Source organism: Cynara cardunculus (assembly GCF_001531365.2).
Source record: "Cynara cardunculus var. scolymus isolate 2C chromosome LG 2, CcrdV1, whole genome shotgun sequence".
Lineage (NCBI taxonomy): Eukaryota > Viridiplantae > Streptophyta > Magnoliopsida > Asterales > Asteraceae > Cynara > Cynara cardunculus.
This window is the reverse complement of record NC_037529.1, coordinates 46527210-46543846: the sequence shown is the minus strand read 5'-3', so window position 1 is coordinate 46543846 and position 16637 is coordinate 46527210. Positions and strand designations below refer to the sequence as shown.

Genomic DNA, 16637 nt, shown 5'->3' with positions numbered 1-16637 from the left:
GTGTTGAAACGATCATACATCTTCTGAATCGGTTCATCAGGAAGAGCCTTGAATTTAGTGTATTCATTGAGACATTGAGCTCTACGATTCTTCTTCGTTTTTGCCCCTCCTTCCAATTGGCTTGCCAGCTCATCCCATAGTTCCTTGGCTGTGGAACATGCATCAAAGGATTGAAAGATTTCATTGGGTATGGCCATAATTATTAGTCTTTTTGCCTTTTTGTCGGTCTCAACTCGCTCTATGTCATTTTCATCCCAATTTTTCTCGTCCTTGGGCATGTAGTAGGCAGGAATTTCTGCTGTTGTATTTGTTCCTGGAACTCTTGGAACAAGAGTCTGTGGAACATAGGGACCCTCCATGACAGATCGCAGAAGATTTCTGTCCATCCCTTCCAGAAAATTCACCATTTTTATCCTCCATTGTGAGTACCATTTGTCATCTCCAGCTGTCTTTCATGGGATGATGATTCAACCTTATCTTTATATCTTCAACGTATGCCTCTGGTTGAATTGTTGAAGAAAACTCTAAGTGTTGTTGACCAAAGGACTGATGAAAATGCTCTTTCCATCGCATCTCTGGTTGTTCATCGATCCTCTCGTTGTTCTTCAGACTTAGTCAATTCTGCCTTATTGTCTTCATCGATCTTCTGGTTCTTCATCACTTATCGTTCTTCATTACTTTTACACTTATTAATTATGGGGTCTAACAGTTCTCCATAGTGAGACATTATCCAGTTATCTAACACTTATCATCTTTAGAGATGGGTTCAGAGTTAGTTGATTGAGACTCATCAAAGATGACATTAATAGATTCCTTTAATTTCTTTCATTTTTTCCTAAATACTATGAAGGTTTTGGACACTAAAGAATATCCAAGAAAGATTTCTTCATCAGCTTTGGGATCGAAATTTCCAAGTTGGTCTCTGTTGTTAAGGATATAGTGTGTACAACCAAAGAAATGAAGAAAGCTGAGAGAAGGCTTTCTGCTACGGAAGAGTTCATAAGCTTTCTTCTTGAATCTCTTGACGAATAATGATTGGTTATGATTAAAACAAGTAGTGTTGATAGCTCCAGCCCTGAATTAAGTAGGGAGGCGAGAATCATTGAGCATTGATCAAGCGACTTTGATGATTGTTCGATTTCTCCTTTCAGCAACCCCGTTTTGTTGTGGAGTTCTCACAGCTGAGAAGGTGTGTGAGATTCCCTTGTTAACAAAGAAGTCATCAATGGTACTATTTTTGAATTCCGCGTCATGATTACTCCTGATAGATCGTACTATGATGTTCTTCAGTACTTCTATGTGTTTGAAGGACGAGAAGATTTCTTTAGCTGCATCACTCTTAGATATGAGAAATAAGACCCAACTGTACCTAGAAAACTCGTCAACAATAACAAGCATATATATCTTTCCAGCTATAGATTGCACGTTGACTGGACCAAATAAATCCATGAGCTAAAGCGGAGAGGTCACTGAAGAGACATGCTTTGATTTAAAGCTAGCCTTTTGTCTGCTTTCCGTTTTCGCACACTGATCGAAGAGATTCATTTGCAAAAAAGTGTTGAGGAAGGCCAATGACAAGATTCTTTCAAGACAGCTCATTCTGTGTCTTGAATTTGAGATGAGAAAGTCATTTGTGCCATAGTCCGTTGATATCTGAAGAGGCTTTAGAAAGAAAACAACTATTCTCAATGAAAGGAGACTCCATGTTGATGACATACACGTTCTCTAGACTTAGAACCAGTAAGAGCGAGTTGTCATCCTTGTCAAAGACATAACATGAGTTCTTAAGAAATTTCACTGTGAAATCGTTATCACACAGCTAATTGATGCTAAGAAGATTTTGCTTCAGTCCTTCAACATATGCAACATGTCTGAAATTGGTTGCACCGTTGGTTAATATACCTAAATCATTGGTATATCCTTTTATGTTTCCTCCAAAGGTTACGGAAGGGCCTCTTTCCTCTTTGTAATCATTGAGTAGGGATTTGTATCCAGTCATGTGTCTTGAACAACCACTGTCAAGATACCAAATGCCTTGTACTTTAGAAGTACCTTCATGTTGATCCTCTCTCTCATTGATTTGATGATAATCCCTTTTACCTTTCGAAGTATTATTGTTTCTGTCTTTTAAGTTCTAGTGATCATCACAGAGTTTGTTCAATGATTGCTGAAACACGTATTTTAATCCTACAGCGACAACGATACTTTAAGAAGACAAAACTCACACCCAAGAACCTTCAGTGAATGTCGAAGACTGAAACTGAAGATTAGTGATTGGTGCGTTCGTGATCTAAAGGGTATTCAGTGATTACAACCTGGTAAACATATATATGAAGACTGTACAAGCCTCAGTGAATGTTGAAGAGACCTCCAGCATTATTCCAACATTCAGTGATCAAATGAAGCTTTCCATACACGATTGTTTTTGTCTTGTCCTTCCACACACAAAGGACAAACCCATACCCTTTCAAGAGTATAGTATTGCATGGAGCCGACTAGTCGACTCTAGTGCCCACCAACTCCATGAAAGGATGTATGCTCATGAATAGACAATAGTACTGTTCATTGTTGCAAAGGACAAGCTTTCCTCTTAAAGATTGACGCGTGTTCTAACTCTTCTGATTTATATTTAATGCAATGGGTATAAATAGCTGAGTGCTCTCCTCATGACTATATCTATCCGTAGCACACAAAAGAACACATACGAATTGTTCCTCCAAACTCTTGTAGACCCGGCTGGGACCAACACTTCAAATTGAACACAGAAAGTGTCTCACATAGTTTTCAGGGTTTTAAGCTTCATCACAGAGTGATAAACCTTGTCATGAAGAGTCATGGCTATTATAGACCTTGCACAAGTGTCTAAAGCCACCTTCTTCTTGTCTTCATCACTCCATTGATGAGGGAGCTTTGGAGTCTGCTTTTCAGGAATCGCGACAGTCGTACCAGTAGCAGGAACTGCTTGAGAGATAGTGTATGGAACATAAGGTCCATTCTCTATATAGTATGGAAGCTCAAGATCCACATCTTCCAAGAAAAGAGACAGTCGGTTCTTCTAGAGACTGAAGTTGTCTCTAATAAACCGGGGAGGTTTGAGAAGCGAGCCATTGTCTTGAAAGTTTGTGCTAGTGTTTTGCAAAGCAATTTTGAAAGAAATAAAGTATCTAGAAAAAAAAAGATAATAAAACACCAATAATACAACACAAAAACAAACACTGCTTTGATACCACTTGTTGGTCCCAACCCGATCTACAAGAGTTTGTAGGGGGGTGAATACAAACACAACAACTTTCATTCTAAAATTTATTTATTGATAAAGAAGATCAATACAAATTTTACAGATTATTTGCGAAAGAGATTAAATACAGAGCTTATCTAAACAATCTGAGATACATAAAAAATTACAAATAGCAATAAAAAAGATTTGCTACAAGAAATAAGATAAGAAGAAATGTGTTATTCACTTGTTAAAGTGGGTCTTTCTCTTAGATAGAGAGTAGAGAAAGAAGTAACTTATTTGGTAAGTTTAGAGTGAGGAAGAAGATAACTAAGAAAAGAACTACTCAGCTATTTATATCCATTGCATTTAATGCAATTCATAAAGTATATAGCATGTGGCAAGCTTTTAGAGGAAAACTTGTCCTTTGTTGTAGTATACAGTCCTTCTGGTTGTATATGAGCAGTCCTCTTTCATAAAGTATGTAAGCACGTTTAGAGTCAAAGGAGTGACTCTATACAATCCTTTACTTTGAAAGGTATGTGTTTGTACTTTGTGTGCAGGAGGACAAGACAAAACTATCTTGCTCGACAAGATTCATTTGATCATTGAACACTGGAATGCCGTTGAAGGTCTCATCAGTGTTCGTTGAATCTTGTGCAAATTTCACACTTGTGTAGATGAGCTTGTTATCACTAAGAACATATTTAGATCACGAACTTGTTGGTCTCTAATTTTTTTTCAGTGATGATCGTTGAAACTGAATACATAAATAAAAGAGATCATTATCAAATCACTGAGAGAGAGAGAGGATCAACAAAGGCAATTGCGATCGACACCCACCCTGAAAGAAGGTTCGAGAAGAAAATTTTGATCGATGTTCAAGCCATTTTTCTCATAGAAGTAGAAGAAGATAAAGCAAACGGAGATATGCTGAAAGAATGGTCTAGACTAAAAATGGATCAATGGCTTTGAGATCATTAATGTCATGGTCGTTGGAACAATAAAGGACAGAAATCTTCTCAATAGTATAAACATATTTAGGAAAGATGGAGATTGGGTTACTAACTATCCATCATTCATGTACAAGTATGGTTACAGCGAATGGTTGGAATTCAAAATGGCATTCAAAAATCCAAGTCTGGATACAAAGGTTATCTTGAAAAAAAATAAAGAAACTTATGGATAAAATGACAACCATCATCAGTATGCTTCCACTTCCAGTGAAGATTACTCGTCGATGGACAAACATTGAAGATGGCCTCTCCTTCATAAATGAGCATCAAACCACGTTCTCACTTGATGAAGTTCTATCCAGAATGCCTATACCCAATCTCTCTACGCTTAACCTCTCTCTTCCTGCTAAAGGTCCTCACATCTCAGGAAATGTTACTAAAGGTCCACAATCTCTACTTAAGGGATGTAAACAGAATTCTCAGATTTCAAGCAATGCTCAAAACTTCACCTTGCACCTATTGATTATCTTGTGGTTCTTCTAACATTTTGTGATGTCAAAGACCTCCCTAGACAATCCAATGATAGAAAGATCAGAAGGGAGATGATGAAACGAAGAGATTGTGTTGGATCTACTATCCTGGAATACATTACCTTTGATGATCTTAGCTGATAGATTTAGTTTCTCTATGTGTACTTTTTAGTTTCTATACTTTTAGTTATCCTATTCTTCATTCAATATTTGTAATTCTATTCTACAAATTAGCGAAATGTCAACTGAAGTACTTAACTCCGTCTTAGTGTTGAAAAGATCCCACAAAACGGTAAATGGGACAAAATTATGAGTTCCATCTTCTTCCTGTTTATACATAGAAATTTTCTTATGTTGTTTCATCATCATTAAATAGGGGGATATTTTTTAACCAAACTCTCTCAATGATTTGATGATGATCCCTTTTACTTAGTGATTGATTAAGTTATAATATTATTTTCAATTTCAGTGAATGATATTTGAGTCTCTTCAGATATCAGTGACTGAAGTCTATTTAGTGATCAGCTGAGTATTAGCAAATGTAAATTGTTTAGAACTTAAGTGCCTCAAAGACAAACACACATCAAGGAAACTTCAACGATGTCGAAGAAGTAGCTGAAGATAATGATATGTCTACTCGTGATTTGAAACCGGTGTTCAGTGATACTATGACTATCTAAATGAAATGTGAATCTTGACCAAATCATTAGCTATACCTGAAGAAGTCTTTAGACAATCCTTTATATTGGATCAATATCTTGCACGTCAAGATTACTTTGTCTTATCCTCTTGCACAAAAGTACATACCCCATGCCTTGATCCAACAATGGTACAATATGGTCTACTTTACTATCTCCAATCATTCTCACCAACTCTCTAAAGCAATTTTTTATATACAGCCAAAAGTCTATATTACCTGATGGACATGGACATGCATTCCACTCCTCTCTTGACACGTGTATTTTTCCTTCTAAGGTGCATTAAACGCATAGGGTATATATAGCTGAGAAGACTTCTTTTATTGTCATCTATGTTTAATTAGTATTCTGAACTTGTGTATATAGTCTGTAATTAGTAGAGAGTTCAATCCTTGTACATTATTCACTTTGTAATCTTTTAGATTGTATTTTACTTTCTCTCTCTAGAATTTCTTTCTCAAACTTGTAATAGACTATTTATCAATGAAATATAACTTATGTGCTCCATTAATGTGTTCTTGATTGTTTTAATCTATATATTCTTGACCAATTACTAAATTCTTTAGATCATTGGGATTCACACAAAAGATTTTTTCAAAGAAGGCAAGACATGCTTTTGAACTTGTCTAATATTGAAAGTTGATGAAATACTTATTTTCTTGTTTCCTATTAGGAATCAAGATCATTAAACCCTAAACCTTGTCTATCAATTTGAGAATTTATCTTTATATACAAATCTTGTGCATCTTGGTACTTCTTAATTAAAATTTCTTTTAAAAGAAGTCTATGATGTAGGAGTTCTCTCTCTTTCTGGAAGAAGTTTTTCAATGCGATAGAGTTAAGTCTTTTAGATTTAGAGGTATTTAACCCACTTTCTTTCTCATCCAAATCTTTTAGTAACTTCTCATTTTTCTCATGGTTTTCTTCTTCCTTTGTCTTTTTAATCCTTTATTTCTTTTCATTCACTTTTAAAATTCTTTCTTTTTCTTCTTCCACAAATTCCTTTTCTCTTTTTTATAAATTTAACTTCCTATTTTACTTCCTTTTTCTTATTTTTTTAACTTTTGTTTTAGCTTTTAAAAATCAATAGAGAGTTTTGGAACGACCATTTCTAGATCAAAGTTAATATTTTTGGAGTTAGAACATACCTTGGCATCTAAATTAGAGATAGAGGCTTCGGAGATGGTGTCAGCTTCCAAGGTTCTGGCAATAAGACAAAAATAAGCTTGATTTTTCTCATGTTAAGAGGATGAGTCATAGATATAATTCTCCTTTTTAGCCATAAGACTCTTTTCTTTGTTGTTATACTTGTACTTCTTATAATACAACATCCTTTACAAGTTTGCCTCTACAATCAGCAGTAAAATGATGTGGTTTGCCACATTTGTAGCACTTGGAGTTGTCAGACACCTTCTTGACTTATCTTTTCTCTTCTCTATTATCCTCCCTTTGATAGGATTTGTATGGTCTCTGATCAGATATGGATTTTTAATATCTCTCACCCTTGGAATCTCTTCTGTAATCTTTGTCGAAGGGTTTCTTGACAAACTTCCTTGGTTATTAAAACTAGAGAACCTCCAAAGGCACTAAGATCATCATTTGAAACTTCTAGTTCTGAATCACTTGTTATAACTAGGGACTTATTCTTGCCTTTCCTTTCTTTGTGATCTATATACGTATTTTTCTTTCCTTTTACCTTTTCTTTAGAGACTAGAGCCAGAGGACCTCTTAAAACCACCTTGTTCTTATTTATTTCATGCCCTTTTACAGTCAGAGTGCCATACACATTGTGTAGAGTCAATTTTTCCAAATCTTGATTTGCTTACAAGGACATGGAAAGTTAGGTCCACTTATCACTTAGGATTTTCAAAAACAAGAAATTGTTTTCTTCATCGATCTAGTGATCCCATTTCTTTACACTTATTAATCAAGGTGTTAAATCGATTTTAAGTCTTTTGGAGGCTCTCTTCAGGAATGGCATAGAAGGAATTGTACTCATTCTAACATTGAATTCTTTTGTTCTTTCTAGTCTTAATCCATCCTTCCAACTGGTTAGCTAATTCATCCCATATGGCTTTAGCACTGTTATAGGAATATAGAGAATGAATATATATATATATATATATATATATAATGATAATGAGTAGCCTCTTTGCTTTTCACACGATTTCAACGTTTTTCCAACATCTTCCTTATCCAATAGGCTTTCATCCGTAGGTTACATATAAGCATGGATTTCCGGAGTTGTATTTGTGGACGGTACTCTCAAAAAAGTAACACTTCGAACACAGGGTTCATTTAACAACGATTTGTACAAACTATTGTCCAATCCTTCTAGGAAATTGATCTTGCAGATCTTCCATTGAGGATATTCTTCACGAATGAGAGTAGGAAGTTTGGTGAGAGATCCAATGTTATATGCAAAATTCTATCTTGAATTTGAATTGACTCATCGAGAAAAAAATACAGATATGTTCTTCAAAAATGATGAAAACCATAGTATTCGCTGAATTGAACTCGAATAAAGAAAATTGCAAAAAAGAGGGGTTTATCCCTGTAGATTGTAGATTTGAGGAATTTTGCCAATTAAATCGAGAAAATAATCTAAGCAGATTTGATCATTTGATTGTAATCAATCAATCTACCCTAACACCAATTGTTGGATCCTAGATTTATCAATTTATTGATCAAACTAAGAATGTAAAGCAGAAGCACAAATAAGATCTATATGGAAAAAAAAGTAAATGACCAATAAGAATAAAATCACCAGGAGGTCATTGTCACAGTAATATGTATTGATTTGAGGAATTACACTTTGTAATGGAAGAAACAAAGGGATTGATCTTCAAGGGATTTCCAGTAAAGTAACTCTTATAAAGCTTACAAAAACAGGGAAAGTAAAATTCAATTTATGGGCCTAAAAGAGCTAAGTCAAGGCACCATCCAATGAAGAGCATCCACGTCTAAATGTGCTTAACCGACTTTAGGAGGGAACGATTGAGCTTTAAGATCTTTAACCCTTGTGCAAAAGCTGAGTGTTGGATTCAGAGGAAGAGACCTTTAGAGATAGTTAGGTTCTCTAGATGGGCTATGCTTGACCAGAGATCCAACACTTAGAAAATATTCAAACATATCCAACACTTAGAAAATATTCAAACATGTTACAATACTTTTACATATCAGATGTGGGGCTAACTAAGTGGAGTCGAAACTGAAACATCATTGATGGCTTCTTCTAGGAGTAGTTCATCCAGAGAAGGTGATCACTCAGGAGAGATTTCTATAAGCAATGCAACAGATATGGAAACAGAATGGGTGGAGTAGGATGATCTATGTGTGTATATCATCATCAGAGCAGTGCCAAGCAGAAATCATAAGCTTAGGCGTATTCGATTTTAAAAGGGTGGAGGTTTTTTTTGGAATCAATAAAAGTTGGCGAAATGAACGCAAGGATGTGGTGGGACCAAAATAGAGCCAAAATTCAAGAGCAATACTTGTGATATGGAGGTGGTTTTTGTCTTAGTGTATGAAATTCAATTTTTGTGGTGACTTGGATTTCCATTTTGTTACCATGATATTCAGGAAAACTTATGAAAATAAGATTCAATTTTATACTCAATATTTTCTAGTTATTTATTTAATTATATATTTACAAGTGAACCAAAGATTCTAAAAATTCAAACTTTGTATTACAATCCTAAACCATATTTCACAGTTGACGTTCTTGACGTCAAGAATGAGCTGTCAAAACTGAGGTTCTTGACGTCAAGAATGAGTTGGATTACGTGAAGACATAATTCCAGCACAACTCCAATGCCATTGTTGATATCTCTAGAAAGGCTGAGGAGGTTCAGGCTCAACTTACCAAGCATGGTGAGCTACTTGAATAGATTTTTGTGCTTCTTGAAAGACCAATACCTATCCCTAAACCGTCCTTCGGTGATGTTGATCGTCATCATCTAGATATGGTTGCGGATCTCAACCTTCGGCAAGCTGAAGCTCTCGTCTCCATTGAGCAGAAGTTGACCAACCTTGTTGCTTGCCTCCGATCCTCTATTGATGATGACAAAGAGGGGGAGAAGGGTAAGGATGATGTTGATGATGACGATGACACTGAAGCTGAAGCTGACGAGAATATAAATACAAAGGTCGCTGACTGTTGATCTAAACTATCTCAGTGATTTGATGATGATCTTTTATACCTAGCAATAAATACTTAGTTCTGTTTTATTCAGTTTCAACGATCATCACTGAGTTTTGTTCAATGATCGTTGAACATGTATTGTAGAATTTTCTAATAAACAAGTATTCTTCAAGAAGACGGAACTCAGACTAAAGGAACCTTCAGCGATGTCGAAGATAAAGTTGAAGACAAAGACAGACAGTTCATAATCTGAAGTGGTTTTGGTGATAACAAGCATGTCTATAATCAAGCGTGAAATCTGTTCAAGATTCAGCGAACACTGAAAAAACTCTAAAGTTATGCTAGTGCCAGCGATCAAATGAATCTTGATTTACAAGATTAGTTTTTGTCTTATCATTCTGCACATAAAGGACAACCTCATACCTCACAAAGTAAAGCACATGTACAGAGTTACTCTATTTCCTCCAAGCGTGTTTACCTACTTTGTAAAAGGGCACTGTTCAAGCATGGCCAAAAGCTTGTATATATTTGAAGAAAAAGGACAAGCTCACCTCTAGAAGATTGCCACATGCTTTGTACCATATGACTTGCATTAAATACAATGGGTATAAATAGCTGAGGAGACTCTCTTCTCTATACTACGAAGCTAAGCTTACTTACAGCAAAGAATAACACATACATGCAAGACTAAGATTACTCTCAAGCAAAGTGATAGCATCTTCTCAAATAAGCACTTTTTCTCTTGTTTTTCTGTATCTTGTGTGCTTCCAAGATTGTTTAAATAAGTTATGTATCTTATATTCTTCCACAAACAATCTGTATAATGTGTATTGATACACCCCCACCCTCTATAATTTGTTACCTATAAACTCTTGTAGATCCGTCTGGGACCAACACTGACCTTGAAGTCCATCTACTTTCCACCTATGCATTTCCCAATGTTGGTGATGAAGACAAGTTTGATAAGCAAGAGGATGATGAGGATCCCGAATGTAATAATCGGCTTTTAGTTAAGGTTGTAAAGTATTTGTTAATGGAAAGTTCGGGGTTAGAATTCGACATTTAAAGGTTGTAGAGGAATCAGTTTATAATTCTTTTCTATTTTTAAGTTATGAAAATAATTATAACCTTTATGGTTATTTTATTTTTAAGGGTTGGCTACATGTGGGGGGGAAGGTGCCTGCTCATGCACCACCACCATCAACTGCTTCTTTGTACTTACTATTTATCGTAAGTATGTATGGATTGGGAAAGGTTTACAATTTTCTCTCTGGACATCTATCTTGGTAAGATTTGGAAGAACACAGAAGCAGATTTCAAAATCGTGTTTTAAAGACAAAGGTGAGTTCCATACTGCTTTGGATATATCTAGTTGTTATAATATCATAGTTTATCTTGCTAAAATTATAGCACATGTTGTATGGATCGGTTTTTAATTGCATTACTATTACTATTTGCTTCATCATGCATTGATTTACTCAAGAAAAACTCTCCTCGGACAAGGCATTGTCTGATGAGGTCCCTCATCGGATAAAACATTGTTCGGTGAGATCTCTTCATCGTTTAAAAGGTTAATGGATCGAACCTTTCATCGATCAAGTATTGTCCGGTAACCCCCTCACCGATCAACGCTTGTCCGGATAGGACCCCTCACCAATCAAGGTGTCCGGATAATACCAAGTGTTGTTCGATAACCCTTCACCAGAAATAGTATTGTCAGGATAAGACTAAAGCGTTGTGTGGTAACCTCCTCTCCGGACATAGTGTTGTCCGATAGGACTAAATGTCGTACAATAATCTCTTCAAGAATTAAGTACTATCTAGTTGGCTTTTATTAGATGAAATGGTGGTGTAACCGCGATAGATGAAATGGCGGTGTAACCGATGAAATGGCGGTGTAACCGATAAAATGGTGGTGTAAACTGTGATAGATGGAATGGCGATGTAACCGCGATAAATGAAATGGCGGTGTAACGGTGATAGATGGATTGACAGGATAACCAATATATTAATGTAAGGTTAAAATTCAGGTTTGAACTATCTTGGGATTTGTAGTAAATTATGTTTATAAGAAGGTAATTCACTCACTAGATCATTTGGTGTAACCCTAAATTTTTGTAATAAATTGTTTTGCGGGTCATCAAACATCTCAGGATAAAGGTAAAGGGAAGATGTAAGGAAGAGATTAGTGGAAGAAAGTTTTATTATGACAAAATTTTTGTGAACCCATACTGTTGATTTGTCATATGTAAATATACCTGAAATGTTTATATATCGTTGGCACTTGATGTATGAAAATGTATGAGTTTTGATTATTAGTATTGTTTAGTGTGTGGTGGGTTGTTTCAGTTGGTATCAGACTCTTAGTTTAAGAGATCTGGGTATTTTCCTTATACCTAGACTTAAACTAAAGATATGGAATATGTGATGATAGGTTCCACTAGGATTATGCACCTGAGAATGTGTTATGATTAAACTTATTATGATGATAAGTATGATAGAGTTAGATTACTTGAGATTAATGTAACCTAGAGTTACAAATACTTGATCTATGGATAAACATGTTATCATACTTTGGTATGTGATTAATCGTATATGTATTTATTGTGGCAATAAGGAAGTTAAAGTAACACGAGTATTTAGAAAGAATGGCAGATAATCTCAATCGATCTGGAAGAATTTCTACTAGCCATAGAAGAGGTAGGGGAAGAGGAATGGTAAATAGAGAAGAAAACCTAGAAAATGCTACGACCATTGAAACACGAAGTCGAGGCCGGGGACAAGGAAGAGGATGAGATACTCAACAAGAAGCCCATACAGAACAAGAAATATCAGTACAAGAAAGTTCTATGTCAGGTCATGGACGGGGAAGAACAAGGGGTAGAGGTCATGCTTATGACCCTGGGTTTAATACCCAGGAAATGTTGGCAGCTGAACTGGGATAGTTTCAGGAAAGTCTGGTAAACTTGTTGGGTTGTTCTACATAGAATAATCTGGAAGGAGTAGGGAACCCGAATTTTCATGAGCGTACACCGGTAACCACTACATCCGCACCACCTACTCCATTTTCGGTATAAAAAAAGGAGTGGATATCAAGATGTTTCTTGCCTTAAACCCCCTAAGTTCTATGGAGAACTTGATCCTCTCAAATCCATGTGTTGTCTTAAAGAAACTGAATTAAGTCTGCATAATAGTAAAAGTGCATAAGAAGATAAAGTAATGTTTGTCGTATCCAGTTTGCGATCAAGTACGTCATATTGGTGGGAAATTTTGTGGAACTCTGATCCGAATATTCTGAAGACAATGTTGTAGGAAGAATTTACGATGAAGTTCAAAATTCAGTATTGTCCTGAAGTAGTTGTTCAAAAGCTAGAGAACGATTTCCTTCCATTGGAACATGGTAATATGACAGTTCACCAGTATACAGAGGTTTTTATAGAATAGTCTCGATTTTTTTAGGCTTATATTGCTACTGAAAGCAGTAAAGTAAGGAAGTATATTTGGGGTATGGAGTCTAATCTTCGAAAAGTATGTAATATCCAGGAACCCGGTTACATTACAAGCAGCAGTTGATGTTGTAGAAATTTTGGAAGAAGATATTAATCATCAACCATAACAAAGGTTGGGGATAAAAGAAAAGGGGAAACAGTAGCAACTGATTTGCGTAGACTTAGATTTGTTGAAAATTTGAATCGGCCAATCTCTAGGTTTGTTGATAAAGCATGAGTGCGATATCATAAAATACATCAAGGAAACTGCAATGCTGAGTCACGAACATGTTACAATTGTTAAGAATCAGGGCATATAGCCAGAGATTGTCGAATGGTACAAAGATGTTTTACGTGCAATTCTTCTCAACATATAAATGTTGATTGCCCGCAAGATAAGGGACATGGATCTGGTTTTGTTAGGGGACGGGGATCTGGTTATTCTGGGGGCCGAGGATCTGGCTAGCTCCACCTAGTCGCGGGCCAATGGTTAATCATAGTATCCCTAGCAGTCATGGGGAAACCACATGTGGTGAGGCAATGGCTAGAGGACGAGCCTTTTAGATGATGAGAGGTGAGGCTGAAGAACATCCTTAAGTGGTGACAAGTACATTCTTCGTTAATTCAGTATATGCCAAAGTTTCATTTGATTCTGATGCAAATCTTTCTTTCGTGTCACCTCATTTGTTGGTTGCGCGTATATAGAACCTCAAGTGTTAGATGAGGTATTGATAGTAGAAACATCAAATGATAGTGAAATATTGGTTAAAGAAGATTTTGATAATTGTTACATAACCGTAGAAGGGTGTGAGGTACCCACACAGTTATTTCCTATACCATTAAGAGAGTTTGATATAATCATGGGCATGGACTATTTGGCTAAAAATCAAGCCAATATAATCTGCAATAAGAAGATGATTCATATAGATTTACCGGAGAAGGGACCGGTAATAATCTATGTTGACAGGCGGGATAGCTATCCCAGCCTTATCTCCATTTTAAAAGCTTGAAAGTATGTGTAGAAAGGATGTATCAGTTTTCTTGCTTACGCGATTGATTTAAAGAAAAAAAGAATAAGATGGAGGATATTCCGCTTGTAAGAGAATTCCCAAAAGTAATTTCATAAGACTTAACAAGTTTACCTACTGATCAATCAATAGAATTCCAGATTGAGTTATTGCCTGGAGCGGCGCCGTTGCCCGTGCACCATACAGGTTAGTTCCATCTGAGTTAAATGAGTTAATGTCTCAGCTGAAAGAATTACTGGATTAAGTTTTATCTTACCAAGTACATTTCCTTGGGGTGTGTCGGTGTTATTTGTGAAAAAGAAGGACAAATCAATAAAAATGTGCATTGATTACCGGGAATTAAATAAATTGACAATCAAGAATAATTATCCTCTCCCAAGAATTGATGATTTATTTGATCAATTTATTGGGGCCACTTATTTTTCTAAGACTGATTTACGATCCAGTTATCATCAGCTAAAAATTCGAGAAAAAATGTGTCGAAAATGGCATTTCGTACACGTTGTGGGCACTACAAATTTCTGGTTATGTCGTTCAGACTTACAAACGTACCAACAATATTTATGGACACGATGAATAGGGTATGTCGTCTATATCTCGATAAATTTGTGATTGCTTTTATCGATGATATTTTGATATACTCTTGATCAAAAGGAAGAGCATGCAATTCATTTACGATTGCTTTTGGAATTATTGAAACAAGAAAAGTTATATGCCAAGATGTCAAAATGGGAATTCTGGTTATGGGAAGTCTAGTTTTTGGGCCATGTTATTTTTTAGATGGGCATCAAGGTGGATCCTCTTAAAATTGAAGCTATTGAAAAATGTGAAGCACCGAAAACCCCAACAGAAATCAGAAGTTTTCTTGAATTGGCAGGTTATTACCGAAAGTTCATACAAGATTTTTCTCCTATAGCTACTCCACTAGCTGCATTAACGACAAAGAATGTGAGATTTAAATGGAAGGAGGAGCAAGCTAAGGCTTTTCAGAGATTAAAAGATAAACTGTGTAGCGAGCCAATTCCATCTTTACTTAATGGAACGAAAGATTTTATGGTTTACAGTGATGCCTCAAAGTTGGGTCTAGGTTGTGTGTTGATGCAACGTGGAAAGGTTATTGCTTAAGTGTCACGTCGATTAGAGGATCATGAAAAGAATATCCCACTCATGATATGGAACTAGCAGCTGTAGTTTTTTGCTTTAAAAATTTGGAGGCATTACTTTTATGAGACCAAATGCCAAATTTTTACTGATCAAAAAAGTTTACAGCATTTGTTTTATTAAAAGGAGTTAAATATGCGCCAAAGACGATTTGGTTAGAGTTGGTTATTGATTATGATTGTGAGATTTTGTATCATCTAGGCAAGGCGAATGTGATACTTGATACTTTAAGTCGAAAAGAAAGGAGTGGTACAATTAAAGCTATAGCGTTAAGAGTTGCATTATTGACAAGTATACAGGATGAATTACAAAGATTCCAAAGCGAGGTTGTAAGAGAAAACAAGATCAAAAAGGAACGACTTGGTGGAGTGATATTTGAACTAGTAAAAGGCGGTCGGGAATTGTTATCTTTTCAATGCAGAGTTTGGGTACCGTCTTATGGTGATCTCAGAGAATGCATTTTAAGTGAAGCCAATAAATCTCGTAATGGGATCACATTACTATGGATTTCATAACCAAGTTACCTAAAACACTAAAGGGTTATGACGCCATATGGGTTATTGTGGATCAATTATCTAAGTCTGCTTATTTCTTACAAATAAAAGAATCATACTCGATGGACCAGTTGGCAAAATTATATACTGATCAAGACAATCGATTCACTTCGATGTTCTGGAAAAGCTTTTAAAGAGAAATGGGTTTATAAATTAAGTTAAGTACAGCTTATCATCTACAGACGGATGGACAAAGTGAACGAACAATCCAGACACTAAAAGATATGCTTCGAGCCTGTGTTATTGACTTTGGAGGATTGTGGGATAATCATTTGTCCTTGATTAAACTTGCCTACCATAACAGTTATCACTCGAGTATCCAAGCAGCATCTTTTGAAGTATTACACGGACGAAAATGTCAAACGTTGCTTGTTGGAACGAGGTAGGTGAAAAACAGTTGGCTAAACCTGAAATAGTTCAGTAGACCGCAGATAAAATTAGTCAAATTCAGGAATGAATGAAAGTAACTCAAGATTGATATAAAAGTTATGGAGATAAATGTAGAAAGCCGATTAAATTTCAAGTCGTTGATGAAGTGATGGTGAAAGTATCACCTTGGAAGGGAGTGGTTTATTTTGGAAATAAAGTCAAGCTAGCCCATGGTATATTGGACCATTTCCCATCCTTGAGCAAATTGGAGAAGTGGCATATAGACTAGAACTTCCTGTGTAGTTAAGTGGCATTCATAACACTTTTCATATGTCAAATCTACGGAAATGCATGGCAAAACTAGAGGTAGTTGTGCCAATACCAGAGATTCAGATTGATGAAAAGTTATGTTTTGATGAAACCCCTGAAGCCGTTACCGACTTCAAAGTAAAGGCGCTAAGAAATAAAGAAATTAGATTAGTAAAAGTTCAA

At 35.9% G+C, this 16637-nt stretch overlaps 1 protein-coding gene across 1 annotated transcript; it reads left to right on the top strand.

The window, feature by feature from the left end:
- Positions 1 to 14841: 14841 nt before the first annotated feature.
- Positions 14842 to 15737, top strand: LOC112506124. Its single transcript, XM_025110154.1, has 2 exons — positions 14842 to 15148; positions 15424 to 15737. The coding sequence occupies exons 1-2, from the start codon at positions 14842 to 14844 to the stop codon at positions 15735 to 15737; spliced, it is 621 nt and encodes a 206-aa protein (XP_024965922.1).
- The last annotated feature ends 900 nt before the right edge of the window (positions 15738 to 16637 follow it).